The following is a 26,501-nucleotide window of genomic DNA, read 5'->3' on the forward strand; positions in this document are numbered from 1 at the left end:
ACGTCCTTGGGGGGAAAGGCCGGAAATCAGTACCAGGCAGCAAATGAGTCCCAGAGATCTGCTGTGACAAACACACGGGAGAATCACGGCACGGCCGTAAAATGGCGGCGGAGCGTACTGACTGAGGGGCCCTCGGGCAGAAAGCTCAGTTCTCTCTTCCTCTAACAGACCCTCCCTCCGCCCAGACCCCAGAGGGGAGGGGAGAGACCCGCTGGACACATCTCGACAGAACAGAAGAGGGGAAAACGACGAGGGCGAAGAGGCGAAGCCAACACCCACCCGAAGATGAGCAGGTTCTTCTCCACCCGGAAGCACTCGGCCCGGAGGTAGCGCCTGGTTTTGTCATTGAGGCGCCGGGACCTTGTGGGCCTCTCGTCAGAGTCGCTGTCCAGCTCTGAAAACTCCATGAGCTCGTCCTCCTCGAAAGAGTTGTAGTGTTTGGTCTGCTTCCGAACGCGCGGGCGGTCGAGCACCAGGCTCTCCTGGAGGCAGAGGGGACTGCTGGGGAGAGGCCCTGGTCTCCCTCCGCCATCATGGCGGACCCTGCAGCCGCCCCTCAGCACACGCACGGGGAAGAACCACACCCCTGTCTCGTCCGCCAGCAGGAAAGGCCTTTCCAGCACACCTGCCAGATCCACGGCAAGCAGAGGGGACACTCGGGGACTTGCTGAAGCTGGCCTGTCCCCCTGCCTCCCTCCAGGGCTGGCCACCACCATCTGCTGGTTCTGCAGTCTTTCTAACAGGGGCGAGGCCCCCCAGCGCTGGAGTGGCTGCCTGGGGCACCCCGGCTGTTCTGCCCAGCGCGCGGAGGCGGCTCTGGAGACAGGAGTCGGAGAATTCCATCTGCTAGGCAACTTTCTGAAGACGAACACATACTAGTGCTGCCTCATTTTGTGCCTTCCACTGGCGCCACTAACCTTCAGTCTTTCACGGGAGAGAGAAACGCACCCATTCCGGTGGCTCCCTCGGCCACAACCATGACCACTTCTCTGGTCTCCATCATTTCATGCGTCTCACCCCCTCCGCCTTAGGCCTCTTCCCAAAGCTCGGCTAAGCCCCTGCACACTCATCTATGTGGCCTGGATGTCGTCCCTGCATCTTCCCTCCCGCCTGGATGCTCCAACTGCTTCTGACTGTCTCAGGGCAAGGCCTTTTCTTCCCCCTCTTGCCCACTGTCCTGCACACTGAGTCACTTACTGACTGTGACACTGGACAACACCAGAAAGAGGTTACTAAGGGGACGGCAGAATCCTCCTGTTAGAAGAGGCCAGACTAAGTAACCTCTGGTGATCCTACAGAAGAACTGGCAAGGCTGGATGCTGGTTACTGAATCAGCAGGGTGTAAAGCAGGGACTGTCTGCTGGGTCTGTGAGCCCCCGAGAGTTCAACACTCATCCAAGGAGACAGGCAAACAGTGACTTGTGCTAAATTCTAAGGGAGGTGATAGGGTCAGAAATGGAGGGTAGGGCAGCTGACATTTCTGGGAGCCTCACAATGGGCTGGAAGCAGCTGCCTTCACAGCATTACCTCCAACTCTGCAAACTGGGTGCCACCACCTCCTTTGTTCACATGTCTCTCTTTTATTCACTTAAGTGTCTTGCCCAAAGACACACAGCCAGTCGATGGCAGAGCCAGTATTCAAACCCTGGTTTTATTCCAAGGCCATTCTCTTCCTCATGTTCAGAAATAGAAACACTCAAGATACTGAAAGAATGGAGGGGAACCTAATACACTTTTCCACCTCATGCTTTTTTCCACTAATGTTTGTCAGAGGTAAAATTCCATGCATAGGAAGTGCTAAAATAGAGGAAAACAGTCACATGCCAAGGACAGGATATTGGCTTGGGTCACAGGGCTGATCTTGATCTGTTTGGTTAGTTCCAATTCTAAGTGAATTTTTACTAAAACTGGAAATTCCAGTTTTAATAGAATTTCCCAGGTACCCATTAGGTCATTTTAAATACAGTTAACATTTCTCAAGCTCTATGTGGCAAGCATGTTTTAAGTAGATTACATGTAGCATCTCATTAAAGAACTAAGGCTCAAGAGTGAATCATGGTTTGAGCTGGTAGGAGTTTATGGCCCTATGAGATATCTGTGAAATGTTCAATGAAATAAAATATTCTCAAAGCTGTACCTTCTCACTCTTTGCTTCAGTGTCCAGTTCAGCTATTTTAGCCCACTTCTGCCAAAAGTTTGGGTCATCTAAGGAAATATCCGTTCTGTTTCCTGAAGCCACAAAGCTAGCCTGTGAAGAAGAAAGAACCAATAAACCATATTTGAATACAATCAATAAACACCCTGTGAGCTCCATGGCACCAGAGACACAAGTATATGCTCCATCTGCATTCAAAATCAAAACCTCTAACAGAGCTGCTAAAATGTTAAGTGAAAATCTCAAAGCTATTCTTTTTTTTTTTTTCATTTATTTTTATTAGTTGGAGGCTAATTACTTTACAATATTCATGTCAATGTATGGCAAAAACCACTACAATATTGTAAAGCTATTCTTTTTAAATTTTATTTCAAACATTGGGTGAGGAAATTACAATTTCAACCTACAGGATCATTTTTTGTAACTTAAACTCAGAAGCAGGAGGACAAGCCCGTGGAAGACAATGGCAAGCATATGTCCAGCTGCCCATGAAAGGGTTGATTCTTACAACTTCCCTGGACATGGTTTTTCTTTCAGTTCACCAGGTCCCAAGTGTCCATGCTGGGACAGGCCCTGGCTGGGCAGTATGAGGTCTGCAGAAGTAAGTTATGCCTCTTAAGTGCAAAACATCCCTGGAAAAGCCCTCTCCCCTTAAGTCACCAGACCGGTGATTTACAGACAGGTTACAAAGCTCAGAGAGCCTGTGGCAAGGGAACCCCACAGGGATCTGTAAGTGGTTTGGTTAAGTTGAATTCTAAACCCAGTGACCTGAAGGGCAGAGGAAAGAGGCACCTAGGCTAGAAGCTGGGAATCTTGGATAAATACTCTCTCAAGTCTCATGAACTGAACAGAATACTTGCTTGAGTTTGAGGAATAGAGTGCTCACTGAAATTTCAACCCTCTGACATTGACCTGGGAGTACCCTACAAGGGAACTGAGATGACCAACTGAAGATTTTGGAGCAATCTCTGTGCATAATGAGGAGTGCAAATTGCAAACCCAATTGTCCTCCCTGCCCACTGAAGATCAGCCAAGGATTTGAAGGGGTGAGTTCTTTTATAGCTTCTGACCCATCATTCAAACCCCTTCTAAGAACCTGCATCTTCAGAGTGGCACACAGAAGAGGCATAGAGCCAGAAGATCTCAACACTTTGCATTTAGAAAAGTAGGAGCCCAGCCGATAAGGGTCAAAGAATAAAGACTGTCCTTGTCACTGCCCCCCCAACCCCACGAGGACGCTGCAGAGAAGGCCCTCTACCTTGGCGAAAGTGGATCCTTTCCCCTCAGACTGGATGGTGATGGTATGCGTCCTCCTCTGCAGGATCTGGTCTATGTCTTCTTCACAGAACTTGGAGCCTTCATCCTCTTCATCCATCAAGGCGCCATAGGCACCTTTCCGGAGCAAGTCCTCTACCTCCATCTTCGAGAGCTGCTGTACCTGGATGGGTCACCAAAGGCCGCTCACCAAGTGGGAAGTGCTCAGGAGGAAAACAGTGCCAAGTCTGACCTTCAGGACTCAGCACCAGTCCCTCCACTCATTTTGCATGTCAGAAGAATAAAGACATGGACAACAAGTTTTAGAAAATGAAAACCCAGATAAAGACATGCAGGAGAATGATGGGGAGGGCGGGTAGACAATCCTCTACAGGGAGCCCTGGAATAAAACCCAGCCCAGGACCCAACGGCCCTGACATTCCTCAGGATGTTGGTTACTATCAAATGTCACAAACTGTTAAAACTAGGCACCACCAAAGAGAATATGTTTAAGGTTTATTTTATGTTTTAGTTTGAGTCTGTGTCTTTAAAAACCTCCAGATGGACCAAACTGAGCTAGAGAATAATGATTTATTCATTATTAAATAAAAACAATAGTATTGGAAATGATGTCATTTCTTAACTAGAGAGAGGATCCCATGCCAAGTGTGATCTGCTCAATTGCTTGCTGAAAACAGGAAATGGGAGTTCAAAACACCCTTTCCTGGTTCTAATTAAGAATCTGGTTCTCTTTATATCAGTCACAGGAGGGAATTCCATGACTCCCAGCGCTGTACCATGAAGTATTATACTTAGCAGCGTATGCATAGCTAAGAGGATACAGAACATCTGGACGAAAGGACAGCTCACTTAGGAGGGCCAGAGATTAAGGAGAGATATTCTGCTTTGTTTGCCTGGACTTTACTGCAATTCAAGAATCTTAGCAGCAACTTTTATCCCTTCCAGAGGTGGGAAAAAAGATTCTATTCACTGCCATGTTTCAAGCTGACTGATAATTTATTCACTCATTTCTTCACTGACCATGATGCACTGAATGTCTTTAATATGCCAAGTACTCTTAGGGATGCTGGGTATGAAATAGCAGACCTTCGGGGAGCTCCAAGTTTGCAGTATCAGATAAAGCATGGTGACAGTAGATAATTTATAGAGCCGAGAGGGTTAAGATTGACTCATTTCCAAAGGGCAATGTTAAATGGGGATGTTAAATGTTAAATGCTTAATGGGGAGGCCATATATGTATACATATAGTTGATTCACGCTGTTACACAGCAGAAACCAACACAGCATTGTAAAGCAATCATCCTCCAATTAAAAATACAAATATTAAAAAAAAAAGTTTATTTACTGAAACGTTACCGAATGTTGGGCAATCCTACCACCTCACTGCTCCGATGGATTCCCTTATCCATCTAGAAGATGAAGACTCACCCTCAGTAACCCTCTCTCCCAGGGCGCTAACCGTCAGAGATGTCTGTGCGTGTGTGCTCGTGCTCAGGCATGTCCAGCTCTTTGTGACCCCGTCAGGTAGCCCACCAGGCTCCTCTGTCCATGGACTCTCCAGGCAAGAATACTGGAGTGGGCTGCCATTTCCTTCTCCAGGCGATCTTCCCGACCCAGGGATTGAACCCGTGTTTCTTGCATGTTCTGCATTGGCAGGCGGATTCTTTACTACCATGCCACCCAAAAAGCCCCCAAAGATGTGTGGCCTGACTCAATTTAGTGAAAGAGAACCTTAAAACAGCTGTAGGAGCGAAGGCTTCTGGCAGGTGGGGGTGCGGGGGTCTGGGCTGCGTGACAACCCCCCTTTAGGCCTAAGAGCAGTCCTGGCACACTCACGCCATTCGTGCTGCCTTTCCGGTTGATGTCCTGAAGGACGGCCTTGTCCAGGCCCAGCTTCAGGCTGGCCTTGTCGAACATTTCCCGCTCGTAGGAGTTCCGCGTGATGAGGCGATACACCTTCACGGCTTTACTCTGGCCTATCCGGTGACACCGGGCCTGAGCCTGGGGAGGAAGGAGGGACACACGCGTCAGGTCACCAGACGGATGGTGAGAGCCCGAGGGATGGGGAAATGATGCTTACGTTCCACAGGGTGTGAGTGGCTGGCTCTCAGAGGTGGGGGTCATGGGACTGATTCTGGAGCAGAACTCACCCCGGTGCCAGCCATCCCTTCCAGAGCGCTCCTTCCACCTCCCGTTATTTATGGGGTGACACCCGTGTGCTGGGATACAGTGCCGAGAGGGGCCTGGCTTCCTCCCTCCCCAGCCTGCAGTCTGCGTGCAGGCATCGGTCCCAGGAGGCTGCCCTGCTCTCTGGGGAAATGTCCCGTTCAGAGCCAGCAGCCCCGCTTGTTAAGATTTTTTCATTTTACCACAGAAATTTTCACATATAGACAAAAGCAGAGAAAAGTATAAGGACCTCTTGTGGTCATTCTTATTTCACATCTCTGCTATGCCTTGATCCTCTAAGATTATTATGGGTATCATTTCATCTTCACATATTCCAATACATATTTCTAAATATAAGGACTCTTGTAAGATATATAACCATGGCTATACTTCAGAAAATCAATACTGAGTACTATCTAGCCAGTGTTCCTATTTCCCTGCTTATCTCATATATATGTTTTTAAGTTCACTTGTTTGGATCAAGATTCAAATGAAGCCCGTGTATTGTAATTGGTTGATATATTTCAAGTCTCTTTTAACCTACAGATACTCCCTGCCTGTATTTTCTCCTTTTTTAAAATGCAACTTCTTTGCTGAAGAGACCAAACATCTCCCCTGTAGTTCCTCACAATCTATATTCTGCCACCTGTACTTTGGTTGCATTATTGAATAGATTCCTCTGTTCCCTTTACTTCCTCCAAAGTGGAGTTATACCTTGAGACTTAATGAGGTTAAGATGTTACTCTTGGCAACTGTATTTCACAGATGGTATATAAATTTCCATCAAAAGGTATATGATGTCTGGTTTGTCTTTCTTTCGAAGCTGATGATCACTGCCTAGACTCATGATATCATTAGGGGTTACAATTCCCCTCTCTGATTTTTTGGTGACCCTGATGTACCGTTCAGAAAGGAGAGACAAACTAAATGTCTGGCTCTTTCTCTTCATATTTAATCAGTTTCCAAATGAACACCCTCCAGAAGTGACTAACGAAGATCTTTGTAATTAAGTTTTTTAAGTAATACAATGAAAGTATGCCTTTAAATAATACATGTGCTATTTGGTTCTTTACTGCACTTACTGCTGTTATTATTCTTAATGCTGTTCAAATATGGCCTGTGGGAACCTCTTCGTTGGCTCCTGGCTTTCTGAGGAAGACTAGAAAAAATTCTGGTATTCTATTTGGAGGTATCAGTATAAACTCACAGTTGGGGTATGCTGTGTGTAAAGAAAAAGATATGGATATGTCTTCACTTATGTTCATATGTTACGTCAAAGATGAGCAGTCTCCGACAGCTCCCTTGCTCTCTGGTATGATAACATATTCCACACTCCCACTGCATATTTCTTGCCTAAACCCAGATTCAGCCATCTTTCCAAGGAGTCCAAGAGCCTCTTTCGCTGGTTAGTGGCAGTGAGAGATAACGGTCTGGATGCTCACTGCCACGAACTTGGACACTGGTCCTGGGTCTACTCAGTGGGCAAAAGTACAAGTGTTTGTGTGTGTGCAGTGTGTATGATCGTGTGCACATATAAGACCAAACACATGAAATCATACTGATAACCTATAATTCCAATTTGGGACTATGGGATTTTAACTTCCTTAACCACACATCTGTACCTCTTTTTAACCACGTTGAAAAGTTCAGTTCTCAACCATGCCAATATTATTACCCATTTGATTCATCCCACAATATATAAAATACCAGAAAAACAGCATCATTATGATCCTGTCCCCAAAAAACATACCATTGAAAACTACGTAAGAGGTACTGCCCTGCCACCCTAGGCTATATCTCATTAAGCACGTTCAGTCAAACTGCAGTGTTTAACACACACACTTGCAGATAGGGCTTTTTTTTTTTTTTTAACAGTGTCAGGATCGGCAATTCTAGAATACTTTTTGTGTAATTTAGGGTTGAGCGAATTAGTGAATATACTGAGGGTAAGAAGAATCGGGCTTTTCACTGTTGAAAAAGGAAATTACAAATATGGAAAGAAGAAAAACTAGAAAAATTCTCTGTGGTATCAGACTGGATTTGGAGGTTATCAGTATTGTCATGGTTAGGTGTGCACGTGTGTGTACACAACCACACCTATACAGATATAGAAACAGACATGAATGTGTATTTATGTTTCTATGTTTAGGTAGACATATGCATGTATATACACAAACATAGGTTATGAAGGCACTGTATGTATATATGCATATCTGGATGACCTTTGTGTGTGTGTATTCTGGCTCTGTCCACTCAGAGGGCCTAGACACAGTGGCATCCTAGTAGCAAAGAACATAACTAACTCTCAGATCTTGGTTTCTAAATTCCATTCTCCATAAGAAGAACAAGGCCTGTCAGAGAAGTGATTAATTCTAGGGCCAGGGAGTTAGTCTGAAACAGATCACTATGCCAGAATGTGAGGAAGAACTCAAAGGATGATGGAGACATATCAAAATAATACCTGAAACTTGAAGAGGCTTCCACTGGCTGGGTCTAGGACTAACTCAACATCAAAATAAATACAATGATGAGATATAACCCACTGAACAGAAAAAGAACCCATGAGTACACACTGACATAAATAAGCTAATGGGAGAGAAGGGAAGACTTCCATGGAGTAGAATCACTAACAAATGTAGAATGACTGTTAGAAAATCACCACTTTGCAACCATCTCAGTGATGACTGATCCAGGCAAAAAGGATCAATGGAAACTAAAGCCATTGTGTGAAACTTTGATGAGAAACAGTATATTTACATACCCTCAAAGCATTTCTCCAAAATTCCTTATGAATTTTAGAGGGAAATGAGCAACCTCATAGTGGAGAAATCCAGCAGACGCCACTAACTGAGCTCAAAGTGCTCATTATCAACAAATGAATGTCGTGTTTCTGTAGCCGTGACACCCTGAGAACGAACTATCACGAGAGGTGTCACTGAACCCGAGCCCAATCCTGAGGAAAGGCAAACATAGAACAAGGGACCATCTAAAAAAACATACAGCCTGCACTTGGCAAAGACATAAATGTGGTGGGAGAACAAGAAATATCAAGCAATTGATCCAGTAACGGAGACTGAAGAGATAAGAGAACTAACTGTAATGGATGATCCTGGTTTGGATCCTGGGGGAAGAACGCTGAATTGGCCAAAACGCTCATGCAGTTGTGCAAAAAAGAAAAAAAAAAACCTGAACAAACTTTTTCGCCAACCTAATAGCTAGAAAGGATATTGAAAGAAATGATAAAATCTGAATATAGAGTTGTCACTGTTTAGTCATCAAGTCGCGTCTGACTCTTTGTGACCTCATGGATTAATGTGGGGAGAAATGAAACCCTAAATAGCAAAAGCAAAATCAAACAGTTGAATCTAGCTGTATATGACGTGGACAGCATAACTCCAAGAGAGAGACTACTTCGAATGTTTGTATATAATTTTTCAATACCTTCATTGTGATATAATTTCAGTTTACAACTCCAATATGCCCTTTATCCAGACTGACCATTTTGCTTCACTTACTGTATCATTTCTGCCCTCTCTACTGTCCCTTTGAGTACACACAAAGTCATAAACACACGTGTGTACACACACAGGCCACTTTTTGTCTGAAGCATTTGAGAGTAAGCTGTCCCGGGTGCTTTAGTGTGCATTTCTTAAGTGCAAGGATGGTCTCTTATAACCACAGTTTAGTTCTCAGGATCAAGAAATAAGGATAGTGTCTCTACATTAATTTAACCATGTGGGAAAGAAAAAATTAAACCAAGTAACTTTGGAAAATGGTATTTTGATAACATACTTTAAGACTAATGACCTAAAAAACACTTTGGTCCAATGGGAAGGAAATCCCAAAAAGGGGGGATATGTGTCTATGTACAGCTGATTTACTCTGCTGTACAGTAGAATCTAACACAACAGTGTGAAGCACCTAGACTCCAATAAGAAATAATTAAAAAAAAAACAAAACACTTTAGTCCGACACTGCTGTTGTTTAGTCGCTAAGTCGTGTCTCTTTTGTGACCTCATGCGTGGACTGTAGTCCTCCCGGCTCCTCTGTCCATGGGATTTCCCCAGGGTAGGATACTGGAGTGGGCTGTCATTTCCTTCTCAAGGGGATCTTCCTGATACAGGCATTGCATCTGTGTCTCCAGGGCATCTCCTGCATTGCAGGCAGACTCTTACTGCTGAGCCATGGGGAAGCTTTCATAGAATATGGGTTAGTGATTCTGAAACTACTTCATCTCTGCATATACTAAGACTGAACAAATGAGTAAATGTATTGCATTATGATAACGAGACCAGGCTTCTCACAGCCAGAGAAAGGAGTTACAAATATGGAAGAGTGCAGAAAGCTACAAGGAATCCTATGGTGTTGGGACTGGAATCAGAAATCTCACGACAGATGAACAGATACAGAAGGAATACAGGCGTGTGGTACATGTGCTTGTGTTGGTACACACACCTGTTTCCTCTGTCTGCCTGGGGAGTCTAGAAGCAGTAACACGCCAGTAGCAGGGCGTACTCAGTCACTTCAGTCGTGTCTGACTCTCTGCGACCCCATGGACCATGGCCCACCAGGTTCCCCTGTCCACGGGATTCTCCAGGCAAGAACACTGGAGTGGGTTGCCATTTCCTTCTCCAGTGATTAAAGTACCAAGTGAGTGAAGTGAAGTCGCTCAGTCGTGTCTGACTCTTTGCGACCTCATGGATTGTAGCCTGCCAGGCTCCTCCGTCCAGTAGCAGTGGGCACACTTACAAGCCAGACCTTGATTTCTACAAGCCGTTCTCAACTAAACAGGAACCAGGGAGCCTTTGAGAAAGTCAGCTCTGTGGATGTGGCGGGGAAAACATAACCTGAACCTGAACGTCTCATGGTGCCAGAAGTAGGGAAGTATCCACGAACTGACAGTGCTGGTGGTGGTTTAGTCGCTCAGTCGTGTCCGACTCTTGTGACCCCATGGACTGTGGCTCACCAAGCTCCTCTGTCCATGGGATTCGCCAGGCAAGAATACTAGAATTTCCTTCTCCAGTGGATGTTTCAGACCCAGGGATTGAACCCGAGTCTCCTGCATTGCAGGCAGATTCTTTACCAACTGAGCTACGAGGGAAGCCCCACAAACTGACGGGACCATGTCTAAAGGATAGGAGCCAACCTGAAGGGCCTCCCAAAAGACCAAATCCAAACAGCAAAATAATGAGAGTAATGGATTCTAACCTGTAAGATAAAATAAATATTCAGGAATCCATACCGATATGGGGGACAAACAACAGCTGTTCTTTATAGTTAAGAGTCCAATTCTGACTGCAGAAGGAATGACTAAAATAGAAATCACCATTAGCCAAACACACCATGGTATTAATTACTGAAGGCAAGAACCACTGGTGGATGCTAAAATTCATAGGCAAAAGTATGATAAGAAAACTGAGTATTTACGGCATCTCAAAATATTTCCTCCCAAGAAACTGACTTTATTTCAAGGTAAAAATAGTAACTTTACTGTGGAGAAACCTGGCAGACACCACCTCAACCAAGTAACCAAGCTTAACAATCATGAGTAGTAAGATGTATCGACATTACATACCCCCCGAGGACATCACATCACTTCTATGATATTCATGGCAAAAATGCATAACCTCAAATCTGATCATGAGAGAAAGACCAGGCAAACCCAAAGTGAGAAACAATTCTACAAAACAGCTGGTCAGTAGCCTTCAAAAGTGTCAAGGTCATGAAAGATGAAGAAAGACAGGAGCTGCCACAGATTACAGGCGGCTAAGGAGCTGTAACTTATAAAGGAAACCTGAGATCCTGAACTGGATCCCAGACCAGAAAAAGGAACATCTGCAGAAAAATGAAGGAGTCTGAATAGGGTCCATAGATCAGAGTACTGTACCGATGCTAATTTCCTGGTTTTAATAATTACACTATGGTTATGCGTGCTTCGTGCTTAGTCACTCAGTCGAGTCTGATTCTTTGCAACTCCATGACTGTAGGCTGTCAGGCTCCTCTGTCCATGGGATTTCCCAGGTAAGAATGCTGGAGTGGGCTGCCATTTCCTTCTCCAGGGGATCTTCCCAACCCCAGGATCAAACCTGCATCTCCTGCTTGGCACGCGGATTCTTTACCACTGAAGCCACCTGGGAGACGTGTATGGTTATACAAAATGAAAACATTAAGGGAAGCCGGGCAAAGGATCTTAGAATGCTGCACTATCTTGTGCTTTTTATTTAAAATGATTTCAGAATAAGAAGTTTTTAAGAGATCTTGTTTTACAATGCTATATTTAGGATGGTTCCAAAGTTGAATATACAAAAAGGCATTTTCAGAAAAACTAGTTTCTATCTATCACTTCGCTGTTCCCTCACCCTGACCCCCTCCCCCAATAGATAATCATTTAAAATGAAGGTTTTTGTTTACCTTTCCATGGCACGGGAGGCATGACAGATAGACAGACATCCAGCCTTTTTAGATAAAGGCTGGCATACTATACATACTTTTTCCACCTTATTTTTTTTTCAGCCAACAATATCTTCAGGAGATGACTCCAAAGCAGTGTGTAGAGATACTTCTCATTCTTTTATCAGAGCTGAATAAATTATCTTAGTAAATAAGTCTCCTATGGGTGGACAACTAAGTTGTTTAGTTTTGGGCTTTTACAATTAATTGCCAAACCTTCTTTTACTGTCTTCAGTGCTAGTAAATCCTTATTATTAGGAGGGATCTAATGGCCAGCCCTGATAAATAAAGGACATGATCAAGGTAAGTAATGTGCTTTTATGGATTATGGAGACTAAAAAGCAGTAGTAATATGTGGTTCCTGCCAAAGCAGGAGATGCAGGTTCAGTCCCTGGGTTGGGAAGATCCTTTGGAGGAGGAGATGGCAACCCTCTCCAGTGTCTTGCCTGGAGAATTCCATGGACAAAGGAGCCTGGCGGGCTACAGTCCATAGGGTCACAAAGAGTTGGACACGACTGAGAGAGTAAACAACAATATGAGGTCATTAAATACTGAAATTGATTTTCTTATTTTTTGGCTCATCTGGTGTTGAGGGAAAATTACAAGGGGGAGTTTCAGAAATGTTCTGAGCAAAGGTCTAACAGAGCTGTAGACATCACCAATTTATGACCTTCTTAGAATCAATATTCCCATTGGTCCTTGCTACCAGCATCCTGACTCTTACACAAGGGCAGCCACGTCTTCAGCTGAAACCATTTCCAGCATCCCAGAGTCGGCCAGGTCATACGGTTCTGGACAAGGACAAGTAATAGCAGTCAACCCGGACTAGCTGTAAAAGTTCTGCTCTTCTGAAAAAAGCATCACGCCTTTCTTCCTTATTTTCTCTACCCGGGGTTTGAAATATCCATCCTGGAACCAAGAGTGTGTAAACCACACTCATGGAGGCTGGTGGAGCAGCGAGACAGAGGAACCTGGGACTCTCCAGTCAGCAGGAAGTCACCTGACTAGTCCTGGGATATCTATCTTTGGACTCCGTGCCAATTGAGAAAAGCACACCTCTGCTGGGGGGTAGGGGGGTGGGGGTGGGCAGGGGGCGCAGTCACAAGTAGCTGAATGGTACAAGGAGACAGAGGCTCTACCAAGATGACTTACTGAAGATAACAGGGTGAGTTCTGTCCCATTTAAGAGATCGTTATTTTACAATCCAATCTCATATACTCCTTATTTTTCTTATTAGAACTCACACACACACAACGTGGTAGAGAGAGAAACATTCAGAACCAAGCCAGCAACTGAGATGAAGTCCAAACGAAACACATTAGCAAAGGTATAAACACAGGACCTCTGTTGGAGTCAGGGCCCCTGTCCAAGGCAGTGGTGCAACCCCTTCACCCCACAACCTCCATCCAGGGGAAATCAGGGCTCCAGTGCTCTCCGCATGATTTGAGAGCTCGTAGGTGGTTCTCTACTTTTTAATACAAGAGCCTCTGAGAAACATACGAGATACAAGTAGTCATGTTCAGAAAAATTTTAAATGGGTACAGATCCCAATAACTGTGATGGGAAGACAGAGGGAGTCTCAGATTTCCAACTGCTTCCGGCCCTCAATTCATGGTGGTTAGGTCCAAGTCTAGAATCTTAGATCATGTCTCTACAATCACATGAAAATTCAAAGGTTGGTATGAAGAACCAGGCATGCTGTTCATTCCTCTCTTGACCCTTATACTACTTCAAATGATTAGCTCTATGACATTTTAAAGGCATGTTTTAAAAAATACTTTAAAATACTACCTGTACCTTAAAGAAAATTTACATCATCAGAGAAGTTAAAAGAATTTCCCAGAGTGCCCTCTAACTCCAGCACTGTGAGCATGCTGGGATACTCTGCCAGTTCAAATTCTACATACAAGTATTACATCTCAAACCCAATGGTGTGACACTTCTCTTGGTACTTCTGTTGTCTGTGTCCACGGGCCACCTACTCATCAGAGGAGGACTCAGGGGCTCTCAGTGCAGTATGAACCAGGGCCCCAGGGAGCTGCCTCCCTTCAGCCATCTCTGCAGGCCTACTTTGGAATCTGCAATTTCCAGCTCCAGACTTACTCCTTGGGGAAAGGCATGTTCTCTCTGACAATGGAAACATCTCTGCGGAAAAGCGCAGATATCTGCTCACCATGCTGTGTTTCCACTCTGTGGTTCCAAAGCCCTGCGCACTTCTGCTTCCCCAGGGCCTGGCCTAGGGTGGAGTGCTCCTAAACGCGTCCCTAGGTCAGGCGAGAGTTGGCTGAGGACAGGAAGGAAGGAAAGGCGAGCGAAGGCCTGGGAAAAGGGAGATTTGGGGCAGCAGAAAAGAGGAGCAGGGAGTGAGACGGAGACTGCACTGAGGAGTGGAGCAGGAGAGGCCTTGCAGAAGCTGGACTCACTTTACCGGGGACTCACGCCCTACCGTGAGCACCCCCACCTGTGTCAGGGGTGCCACCAGTGCTCCCCCAACTCTCAGTGGCCACACATCTTGCTCCCTCTGTCTGCAACATTCTTCCTACTGATTTTGTATCCTAAGATTCCCACTCCCACCATTCAGATCTCCCCTAAGATGTCACCCTCTTGAAGAAGGCTTCCTAGGCTACCCTCTAAATCAGGGCACCCAACCCCACCATTCTTGTCCTCTTATCCTGTGTTGTTTCTGTGTATCGCTGTCTGGGACTATATGACTTATTCTTCCCTATTTACTGTCTGCTTCTCCCACTAAGACGAAGGCTCCAAGAGAGCACACACCACGGGTCTTGCTCACTGCTGTGTCTTTGGCACTTTAAACATGCCCGGCACATTCTGGCACATCCCAGCATTCAACAGACGGTCACTGAGCGCCTGGGCCACATAACAGAGCAGTCACAAAGTCTTCCTTTCTTCTGGCAAAGAAAAGTAAACTCAATGGAGTTTAGTCCTCCGAGTCACGGGCAGGCACACGATCAGTATCAAGAGGTGGTGCCGGCAGAGGCAACGGCCACGGGGACCAGCCCCTCGCCCCTCTCAGAGCAGAGCGTCAGCGCCCCTCCTCTGGCTGGGCTCCCTCCTCCCTTCCAAACCCTCTGCAGAGGCCACATCACCTGTGCTTGTGCTCTCGGCCAGGATGCCTGCCCCCAGGCTTCCCGAGTTCCCCCTTTCGGGGCCTTATCCACAGGAAGGACAGGACCCGGGTCACCTTACCACTGTTACCGCGAGGCCCCTGCGAGGGTGGCACGTGCCCTCAGAGCTGGAGTGGCGCTGCTTTTTGAAACATGTATATTTCTCCAGCAAGTCCTAAAACATATGTATTTCTCTAGTTCAATCCCCAAAGCACAGAAAGCCCCAGCAAAAAGATCAGAAGGCTGAATGAATGAACTTTCAATAATCGTTAATGAAAAAGCACCAAAAAAGGCAACACTGCTCTGACTTGGGCTGAGTTTTCAGACAATGCAGCTCTGTTTCCCGGCCGTGGATGCTGGCTTGTCTGCAGCCCTGCCTCGGGGACTCGGGCTGACTTCAGCTGAGCCCAAACCCCGCTCCCCCCACTCTGGTCGGCTTCCTTGTCGAGGCTCAGAGGGCGTCTGCCTAGGATCAGTCGAGAAGCAGTGTCCTAGCACAGTCCCTGTCTCCCCACGCTGCCCCGACTCCGGACAAGCATGGATCACACCAGATCTGTCCGGGCTGTTTGAGACCACAGTGAACACTCAAGTTCACCATTTGAACTTGACCTCTGGGGCTACGCTAAAACTTCACTAGCATAGAAGGTAGGACCATGTTCACAATTCAGACTCTCTTTTCGTGGTCCTGACGTTTCTATCAGGTAGAACATGCTCCAACTGACTCGTAGAGGAATGTACTATGCCACACCTATTTTCCAAGAAGAATACAATCATCTTCAATCAGGGTAGGAATTGTGACTCTTCAGTAACCATGAAGAACTACAGATGAATGAAAGCTTTCACTCGTATACATAAAATTTCAGAATACAGGCATATGTGTGAATGACTGTGTTAATGTGACCTAACTGGCTAGCAAGGTCAGTATCAGGGAACGGTCAGGTTGAGTGTTCTGCTCTGTTAGGGACAGGAATGCATTTTACTGATGTCCACAGCTGATTTATCTGCAGTCCTGTGAACCACATGCTGGTCTCGGCACCCCAGTCTCCAGACTTTGTCTTCTATATCACATTCCCAGCACGTGGGTGAAGTGTAAATGCTGGGGAGACTGTGCTGAATGCGCATTGTTTTTTTGGGGGGGTTATCTCAGACCTCATACTCCCCTCCCCACGCCAGGCAAGCCGAGAACACCCTGCTCCATCTCTGGGGGGGCAACTCAGAATAGCCCACCAATAACCACAGACCCATTCCCCTGCCCTAAAATTACTCTATGCATCCCAGTTCTTTCATTTCTACCTTGTCTGATCAGATGTCTCAAAAATAACAGAGAGTTCCCTCTTGGTTACAAAACTGTAAATAAAAATAATCCCAGAGGCAGCCAGTCTGGGAGACCACAAGTTGAGGAATTCTAACTCTAACGTGGACCTGGGGCTGTTCATTGACACTGTCATTCATGATCAGATTCTGCACGTTCTTGGACAAGTGCCTGCCTGAATCACCTGAGCGCTCATGGTCTTTGCTTCTCCACCGAGGCTGAGTGTTAGAGGAAGTTCAGAAGATGACTCAGCATATAAAACCCTCACACAGTCCAACTTCAGTCTGGACATCCCCACTAATTCCTTGACTCATCTCGTGCAACTCCCCCAGCAGTGGACACTAACAACAGCCATTCCGAAGCTGCTCCCTTCTCTCTAGACCTTTCTCCCTGAGAGCCCTGCCCACCCCATCTGACCAGACACATCCATCACCTCAGAGGTGACTGATCCACCTCCTTCAGGCCTAGACATTCTTACTCTCGCTCATTCCATTTCTCGGCACTGCACCATCAATGTCTCGATGCCTCTGGCTGTGACCGATCTCTAAATGCCAGCCCTATGCTTCTAATTCTCCTTCTGAAAGTCCTTCAGGCATGCCTAGCTAACAGAGCCTCCAAATGGCCACCCATCACTGTAGTGAGCCCAGGTACCGAGCCTCATCGTCAGGTGAGCACTGTGAAGGAGCACAGAACTTCACAGCTGTCGAGAACTTACAACTTAAGGAACCATCTGCTTCAGGGTTGGCAAACATCTTCTACAAGAGTAAATATTTCAGATGCTTTGGGCTACGAAGGCCCTGTTGCAATACTCAACTCTGCCACTGTAATATGAAAGCAACCAAGAGATAATACAGACACAAATGGGTGTGGTTATATTCCAATAAAACTATTTTTAAAAACAGGCAGCTAGCCGCAGGCAGTAGTCTCCTGTCCCCTATTAGGTTCCTGCTGCTGACCTTGTCAAACGCTAGTTTCTACTGATTATTAGCACCGTGGTGTTGAGTATGTTAACTCCTTTAAAAATTGGTTATTCATTATATCTAGCAACTCTTATGGTTTTTTTTTTGGTGGCCTTGCAGCTGTGGGATCTTTGTTTCCCCACCAGGGATGGAACTTGCGCTGAAAGCACAAAGTTGTAATCACTGGACCTGCCACGGAAGTTCAGCAATTCATCCTGGACCCAAATATCCAATCACCAGCAGAAAGGCCTGATGGTGAGCTGGTCACAGCCACTGATTTTTCAAGTTGGATGCTGAACAATGTGCCACAAAATTTGTTTTATGATGATTTTTTCCCCCTGAGTTTTATCCAGTTGTCACCAACATGATAATTTAGAGCACTGCTGTTTTAACTAGCAGACTGCTTTCTTCCAATAAAATGTTATTTGGAAACTCGTTAAATGAAAAAGACAGAGCAGAGTGACTCTGTGTGATGTGGTGGGTAGGGAAGAAGCCAGATACCCATCAACCTTAGCATCCCTTCCCTGGCAGTACCCCCTAGGGCACCACCTCAGTTTTGTGAAACAGCAGCCTTCCAACTTCTCTTACCAGTCACTCTTATCAGTATCATGAAAAAGGCTCTGAGGTCCCACCGCTCTCCCCATCACACACTCAGCGCCACTCAGAGGGGAGACTGCGTGTGCTGACGTGACCAGGGAACCACACGCTGGTCTCACACTCTTGAGTATCAGCAGATATCCCAGGAGCCAATACACACGTGGGATGAAGCGTAATGGTAATGGATGTAACTCTGGGATCTAAAATGGTCTTCTTGACAAGTCAGAATTTTCTGGACTGACTTATTGTGCCATCTGGTTAAAATGTCATTTTTTTTTTCACTTTCAAACAGGGTTGATAAGGAATGCTGAACCAAAAGGATCAGCTCTGTCATTTTCTTGTTTGTCTACATTTGCTTTTAAAATGCATTAACTCCAATCCTTGCAATAGTCTTTTAAAGCCAGTCATTTTTTTAAAACCAAACATTATTCAGTCTGGTTAAAACTAACATATTTAATCTGCAAATACAGTTAAGTCCCCTAGAAATGAACCTTCAGGTGGTGAACTTTCAAAGATGCGAATATGCATCTGGCTCCAGCAAGGAACCAGAATCTGTGCCAACAACGTCAGGCGTGAGTGAAACTGCAGCTCGCCCTCCGTCTCCTATTGCTGACAACCCTTCAGCTCCACCATCTCCCACCTCCTCCAGTCAGTAATTCTTGCCTGTTCGCTCGATGCCAACCCCTGTAAGCCAGTTGTTGTACTGTACTACTGTACTCTTCAAGGCACTGCGCTATAAGATTAAAAATATTTCCTGTATTTTTTGTGCTTGTTTGTTTTTATTAGCTATTATTTGTGTGAAAAGTTATTACAAACCTATTGCACCACAGAACTATAAAGCTGAATGTGTTAGCTGGGTGCTGGGTAGGTAACCTGTGGTTACTTTGTTGGACTTACGAACAAATCAGACTTAAAAATGCACTCTTGGAAATGAACTCATTCGTATGTAGGGGACTCATACTTAATTGGCACACACTGAACTCTAATGTGCTACATTAAGTGGGGAGCAAAGGAACTAATGAGGATGCTTCAGTCACCCCAGCCACACGAGGGAACGTTCCCACACCTCTGGGTCATCTTCATGTACTGTAAACGACATACAGCTACCTCACAACCGAAGTGAGTGAAAATGCCAGAAGCAATCCATATGTCAAGAATTAGAAAATTACTCAAGCTTAGTATCTTTCTTTATATGTCTGATAATAACAATGAAGAGTACTTCTAATCTACATTTTGGAGGCTACCACTGTGAAATACCATTTGATTTATTGTAAAAAAAAGAAAAAAACCACTCTGATTAGTGGGAAGGCTCGACATTTACTTCTTCCTTAGTTGTACCCCCGACCGAGGCCCTGAGCCTGCCATCCGGCCAATGCTGTAGCAGTAGCATGGAGCATGGCAGACTCTCTCTGTAGCCAAGCCAGGCCCTGTCGTGAGGTTCTTAGTATCAGGGACAGCTAAGGCAAACAGCAATCATCCTATGGTTACCTGCAAGTCATTTTGTGGGTTCCAGTCTGAATCAAATATGATGCAGGTATCGGCAGCTGTGAGATTGATCCCCAGGCCTCCCGCTCGGGTGCACAGAAGAAAGACAAAGCGGTCTGAGTCTGGCTTACAGAACCGGTCGATGGCTGCCTGGCGCAGGTTTCCCCGTACTCGCCCATCAATTCGCTCATAGGTGTATCTGAGGGGACCCAAACGAACGAAAGCCCAGGCGTTAATCATGACTTCAGTGGAGAACAGGCAACAACGCAGGAAGCTGGTGACTAACGGCCTTACACCCCTCACTTCTACATATGGACCCAGTGTCAGCAGTCTAGAAGGAATCCCCCCCTCTCTGTATGCAGCAGGGCAGACACCTGAAACCACGCTGCAAAATGTCCCCCCTCTCAAAACAAGCAGAAACCAAACCAAAACAAAAAACAAGCCACAGACTACGGATGACTAGAGGAGCTGTAAACAAAATATCAATCCCCACTGCCCGGGCAAATTTACTCTCGGTGTTTCCCAAATTTCTTGCACTGAATCTAATCATAAGACCGGGAAAGAAAAATAAAAGCCTCAACCATCTTTTACTTGAGCATATAGCATGGAGTCAGAGTTCAAATCAGGCTCTATCTGCTTTTGGATGGACTGACGATGGGAGGAAGACCGTACGGACAGGTCATATTGTTACATCTTGGTTGGTCATTTCTATCCTAACAGTTCCTCGAGGCTCCAGAAGCAGAAAACAACGCCTCCAAGTTTATAGCTGAAACCAAGGTCTTCTCGGCAGTATGCTGCCAAGCACATAGGGAGAAATCGCAAGAAAGGTTTCTGAGCTGAATCAGGTTGGAAAGAAGCCAGAAGAATTTTTAGAGGAAAATAAAAGTGAGGAAGTAAAACTGAAAGTTATTAAGAAGACACATACCTGTGTGGAAAGTTAAGAAACAAAGGTGGACAGCATTGTGTAGGAGAAGGTAAGGGAGTATTGCTTTGGGAGCCTAGAACCACCTTCAAAAAACACAGAAGGTACCTTTAGGATGGAGATCATGCAATTAGCACAGAATTAAAACTGTGCCAATCTGAGTAGCTGCTGAGTCTTATCTTTTCTTATTTACCCCTTGACAATGGACAAATTAATATGAGGATGCTACCCTGGGCCCAATTTTGACCAACAAATAAGAACTGGTTGGTAAAGTATAAGTAATAGGAACCAAGTAAGAAAAGAATCAAGATACCCTAGACTCCACCATAGCCAAGAACATGAATCCTGATGAAAATCTCAGTAGCCCAGCATCTGGGAAACTGGATTGCTAAAAATTGAGATAAATGACTAGTAAGAGGCTAAAGATAGATCCTCTAGGGGTAGACAGCTCTGGGTGGGGCTGGCTCTAGATAACTAAATTTGGCAATATAACCCTGCCTTCTTTAAAAGTGAAATGTCAGTCACCCAGTCATGTCTGACCCTGTGACCCCCATGGACTATAGCCTGCCAGGCTCCTCTGTCCACAGGATTCTCCAGACAAGAATAACTGGAGTGGGTAGCCATTTCCTTCTCCAGGGGATCTTCCCAACCCAGGGATCGGACCTGGGTGTCCTGCATTGCTGGCAGAATCTTTACCATCTGAGCCACCCAGGAAGAGAAAAATCCACATGAGAAATCACCCAAGGAAATACAGGGAGAGAAACCAGACCAACTCAGGCTCAAAGGGAAATGTACAAGGCAAAGAGCCAAGTCCAAAAAAAATGCCTTCCTTTCACAAAGCTATAGTGCACCCCCATCTGGAATTACAGGTGCAGATTTTTCCTTTCTTCTTCTTTTTTAATGCAATTAATTTAAGAATAATACATGAGGCAATAGAAGCAAATAAATAAATAAAACACAGTACAGGATTGTCATGAAGGTAGACTAAGGAGATTCTGTCTTACGCTAAAAGCTAAGGGTCATAAGTTGAATTCTATACAACTATGAAGCAATTAGATATATTATCATCGGTATTTACAACAGCCACAGCAACAATATTCACAGCAAGCTCTGAAGTGTCAAGCTCGGTGCCAGGCGCTGTGATACATGCATTCTATGCATCTTTATATTCACTTCTGGTAATAATCCCATGAGGTAGTTTCCCATTTTACATTTGAGAAAACATCAAAGACAAACAAACAAACAAAAAAACCCCAAAAGACAAAATGACCCTCACAAACGAAATAACTTGCTCAGCCACCTAGCCGGTGAGATCCAGCTGACTCAGAGTCCACCCTCTTAGTCAGCTTGCTATATGGCTTTTGTAATGTACCCTACGTGTCAATGCAGCAGAAAAATTTCCCTAAAAACTTAGAAGAGAAAATTAAAGATAAAGCAGCGACTCTGGAAACCAGTTAACTCTGGCAGAAGGTGAGAACAGAAGCTCAGACATGGAACTGACTCTGTGAACCGATGCCCTGAGGACCTGCACCGAGTCGCTCCTACGTGTGGCTGTGTATGTGATGTCCTGGGCAGTGGAAGAAGCACAGTACTCGGAGTCAGAAGGCAGGACTGAGATTCAATTAAACAACGGCTGCCAGCACCCCACCGTCACACACGTGAATAATTAGTGCTGCAGGCACAGAGGACTCGATGTTCTTTGACAAGACACCCCTAAAGCATCAGAGAGGAGCCAGATGCCCGAGGATCTGAGTGAGGCAGGGAACGAGCATTGTATCAAGGAGGTGGAGAAACCAATAAACAGTGATGATATGGCTCGGCAATCACCTAGGGAAAAAATTCCCACAAAATTAGATAGTGTTTTGGCCAGAGAGGATAGAACATAGTTTAAGAAATTGTCCAGGATGAGTGGAACATTACTTCTCATTTCTATCACTTACTCGGTTTTGAGGGAGTGTGCTCAAAGAACACAAAACTGCAGTAAAAATCCAGTGATTTGAGAGTTCAATTAAATCGGTCCTCACTCCCCTGACTTCTGAGCCAGAACCTTTGGCTCTTGCCCGCACCCCTGTACGAGTATGGCAGAGAACTAAACAGGAACAAAACCAAGCTGACAGCTGGCGTGGTGATGAGGCTCAGGAACAAAGAAAATCTTGAGGGCTAGTAAGTCTGAATGAGGAAATTATAGACATCATAAAATTTTCCACACCAAACACTGGTATAGCAGTTAACCCTCTGTGTCAACTGCATTCTGAATGAAATCCCTAGGAGTTGATGTGGTTCATCAAACGGTAATTCTGAGTCGCTGTCAAACATCAACGAGAAGCAGGTGGCACTCTGGAAAACCTCTGTGTGCTTGGGAGGGAGGGAAGGGGGAAAAGACACGTTTTTGGCACAACAGGAAATGCTGACCTCAGAAGGCCTGAAGGGAGATGAACAATCTCGTCTCCCAGCAATAACCCAGTTGGAAAAAATAAAGACTGGGCAAAAAAAAAAACAAAAACAAAACACAACCATTCATGATTGCCATAAACATATAAAATTCTTACAATTAATCTAAATAGAAATATGTGGGACTTGGCAACATGACACTAGGGGTCATGTCGGTTTGGTCACCAAGTCCCTAACACCTACAGAGGTCCCAGCACAAGGCTGGTACCTTATAAATATTTACCAAATCAACGGTGTATACAAAAGACCTGAGTGACTGCAGTGTTCTCCAATGATGCAAAGATGTCAGTCCTACCCTACAACATGTGTAAGAGCTGACCAAAATCTCAATAAATGGATATAGCTATACACTGACAAACACAGATATGTAAATGTATAATCTTTTCTGGTAGTGAGGACTGGAGTAGTAAATACATTAAAAAAGAATAAGCCTGAAGTTAATCTGCAATAATATTCAAAATATTAATTTGCAAATATTAATATTACAAATAATAATATTGCAAAGCAATAGAAATACTGATCAAAAGAATAAAAAGGTTACATATTACACCCAATATATATAATATCTCAGTATGTTTTATGGATAGTGTCTTATATAAATGGGGAAAAGATGAACTACTTAGTAAATAGAAAATCAGACATCTTTGGAAATAAATTAAATTAGACCCCGCCCCATTAATGTCATTTACCAAAACTGTAGAAGGACTGAAGACTGAAATGTAAAAAAATAAAATAAATCAAAGAAATTCAATTAAAGATTATGAATTAACATACACATTTAACTCTTTTATCTCCTCAAATGTTTAAAATGATAAGTACAGGGATTTTTTTTAATGCATAATAATACTCTCCCCCAAATAAACCTACAAACAGAACACAAGAAGCTATAATAAAATTCTGGAAGTTGGAAAATAAATCAAGTGATACCTGATTCAAAGAAAGCAGAATCCCAGGTGAGAAATAACCTAATTCAACCTGGTAGAATATCCAAAGGGATCAGGCATTGGTGGCACTAGCTATCCCTGAAAGTGGGGATACAAAGAGTCTAAACATAAGAGAACTAACTAGTTCAATATTTGCTGAAGTATCTACTAGCCTACAGATCACCCACCTCAGCCTTGAGAGTGAAAAAAGATCTGTAGCTTTCTCTACCTAGGAAATACCACACAGTAAAAGGCAGAGGTGTTATACTAAAAAAGGGAAGAAGGAAAGAAAGAGATATTGAGACTTCCCTACCTCTCTCTATCCCTTACCTAAAAGTCAGCTCCAAGTCCAATTAAGTTCCCACCCTTTGGGCAAGAGAGAGGAAGAAAAGCATCCCAAAGCACTGACCCTGGAGGCTCCTGGATGAAACGGTCCAGCTAGATGGACAGTGTTCACAGATGGAGAATAAGGTAGCCAACACGCTGGCCCACACGCCCAGAGCTTCTAATCTCTGGATGCTGCCTACCATCTGGCAGCCAAACCAGACATCTGAGGAAAGCCTCTGACCTGAAACACAGAGGCTTTGCTTCTGGTGTGCAGGGGCAAGTTCCTAACACACCAAACCTCCAGTAAACAACCGCGAGACTCTGGCAAAAGACAGAAACACAAGTGAACAGGAAAACCCACCTGAGAGCTAAGGAAAGCGAGCACACTTGGGGAAACAACAGGGGTCCGTGGCTGTGGCCCTGGGGGAGCAGGAGTCAGGGCCAAGGCGCAGGACGGCTACAAATCTCAACGAGAAGCTACTGTCTTTCTGGCCAGAGGCACCAAGGAAAGCAGTCTGGGGCAGCCAGGACCGCCAGCGGGTGAGAGGGGACCTCCAGAAGGGGCAGAGATGGCAAACCCCAAACTCCGGGTATAAACTCTGCCTAAGGGTCTGGCTGACCTCGGAGGCACACACGCTTGCGGCAAGCTGAAAGCAGTCTGAGCTGAGGCTAGACCTGCCAGACGCCAACAGCCTTTGCACTTTGAGACTCACCTACTTAACTGCCTCCACATAGAAACCATCAACACCTCACAGTAATGTAACAGAATCCCGTATCTCCATAACAAAAATGTTCACAATGTCCAGGGGAAACGCGACCCATTCTCAAAGGAACAGACAACAGATGGCAAACCTGAGATGTTCTGATGCTCAGACAAGAACTTTAAAGCAGCTCTTATAATCATGTTCAGTGAAGACCATGTACATGATGAGTATAAAGATAGGAAATGAGAGCAGAGAAACAAAACATCACACTAAGAAACAAATAGAAATCTCAGAACTAAAATACAATCTCTAATATAAAGAAAGCAATGGTATAATGAGCATGATGGAAAAGACAGACAAAAAGTGTCAGTGAACTTGAAGACAGACAATTCAAAACAAAAGGAGAGAGAGAAAAAGGACTAGAAAAAGAAAAAAAAGAGGAACAGAGCCTAGGGACTTAAGGGTCAAATACACAGGTAATTGGAATCTCACAGAGAAACATAAAAATAGTGCAAAAGGAAAAAAAAAAAAAGAAATCAAAGAAATATTGACCAAAAGTTTCCTAAATTTGGTGAAAGATCTGTTTATGGATTTAAGGAGGTCAGTGAGCTCTGCACAGGATGAAATCCATACATTACAGTTAAGCTGCCACAAACTGAAAATTAAAAAGAAAATCTTAGTAGAGTAAAAAAACACAGTATATAAGGGGGAAGAGCTACTTAAATGAATGCAAAACTCATCAGAAACCATGGGGGTAAGAACACAATAGAATAGTTCTTTAAAGTGCTGAAAAGAGGGAGAAAAAAAAAGCCAACCCAGAATTCTAATATGAAAGACAGAGACATCAACAACCAAAAAGAAAAAAATTTGACTTGAGGAAACAGACACTGTAGGAAGAATGAAAAATAAATATCTATCATCATTAATCTCAGAAAGACAAGACAATGCAATAACCAGCTGAGTGCTATAAAAACTGAAAAATTACAGAAGAAAATTCAGAAATTAAAGGTATTCTACCAGAGGGAGATGGTGAAGGACAGGGAAGCCTGGCGTGCTGCAGTCCACGGGGTCACAAAGAGTGGCGGGTTCAGCCTGAGTGACTGAACAACAAAATCAGAGGTACAGCGAAATAAAATGAGATGGAAAAGTAGAGAAAACAGAAAATTAGGTCATCAGTCCAGAAGGTCTGACATGTGAATAACAAAAGTTCCACAAATTGAAAGCAGGCCATAAAGAAATAAAGAAAGATAAACTACAAGAAAACACCCCCTAGAATTTGTACAGAGTATAATTTGCCCTGGCAAAGACCTACAATACATCCAGTTCAACAGATGCCATACAAAACCCAGTTCACCGTCAAATGTCAGAGTACTGGGACAGAGGACAGATCAAAGCTTCTGAACAGAAAAATCATGTCACATACACAGACCAGGAACTGGAAAGGCTTTGAACTTCTAGACAATCCCGGAAACTAGAAGACAATGGACTAACACCTTCAAAACTCTGTGGGAAAATTATTTCTAATCTACTGTCTCAAACTCAGCCAAACAATTGCTCAATGGTGGGAGTAAACATTCTGACAAAGTCTCAAAACCCACGTATCATTCACCCCTTTGCAGAAGCTCTCAGAAGAGGTACACAGGATCCACC

General features: G+C 44.6%; 1 protein-coding gene across 5 annotated transcripts in view; it reads right to left on the bottom strand.

Moving 5' to 3' along the window:
- Positions 1–26,501, bottom strand: part of CHD6 (chromodomain helicase DNA binding protein 6) — a 193,912-nt gene that overhangs the window by 44,717 nt on the left and 122,694 nt on the right. For all 5 annotated transcript variants that reach the window (XM_070472634.1, XM_070472635.1, XM_020869725.2 and 2 more), the window contains 5 exons: positions 19,528–19,723; positions 5,267–5,431; positions 3,414–3,593; positions 2,138–2,248; positions 280–482 (listed from right to left, as the gene is read on the bottom strand). In XM_070472634.1, the coding sequence (XP_070328735.1) occupies positions 280–482; positions 2,138–2,248; positions 3,414–3,593; positions 5,267–5,431; positions 19,528–19,723 (855 nt within the window). The remainder of the gene's footprint in view (positions 1–279; positions 483–2,137; positions 2,249–3,413; positions 3,594–5,266; positions 5,432–19,527; positions 19,724–26,501) is intronic.

Source organism: Odocoileus virginianus, chromosome 9 (genome assembly GCF_023699985.2).
Source record: "Odocoileus virginianus isolate 20LAN1187 ecotype Illinois chromosome 9, Ovbor_1.2, whole genome shotgun sequence".
Classification (NCBI taxonomy): Eukaryota; Metazoa; Chordata; class Mammalia; order Artiodactyla; family Cervidae; genus Odocoileus; species Odocoileus virginianus.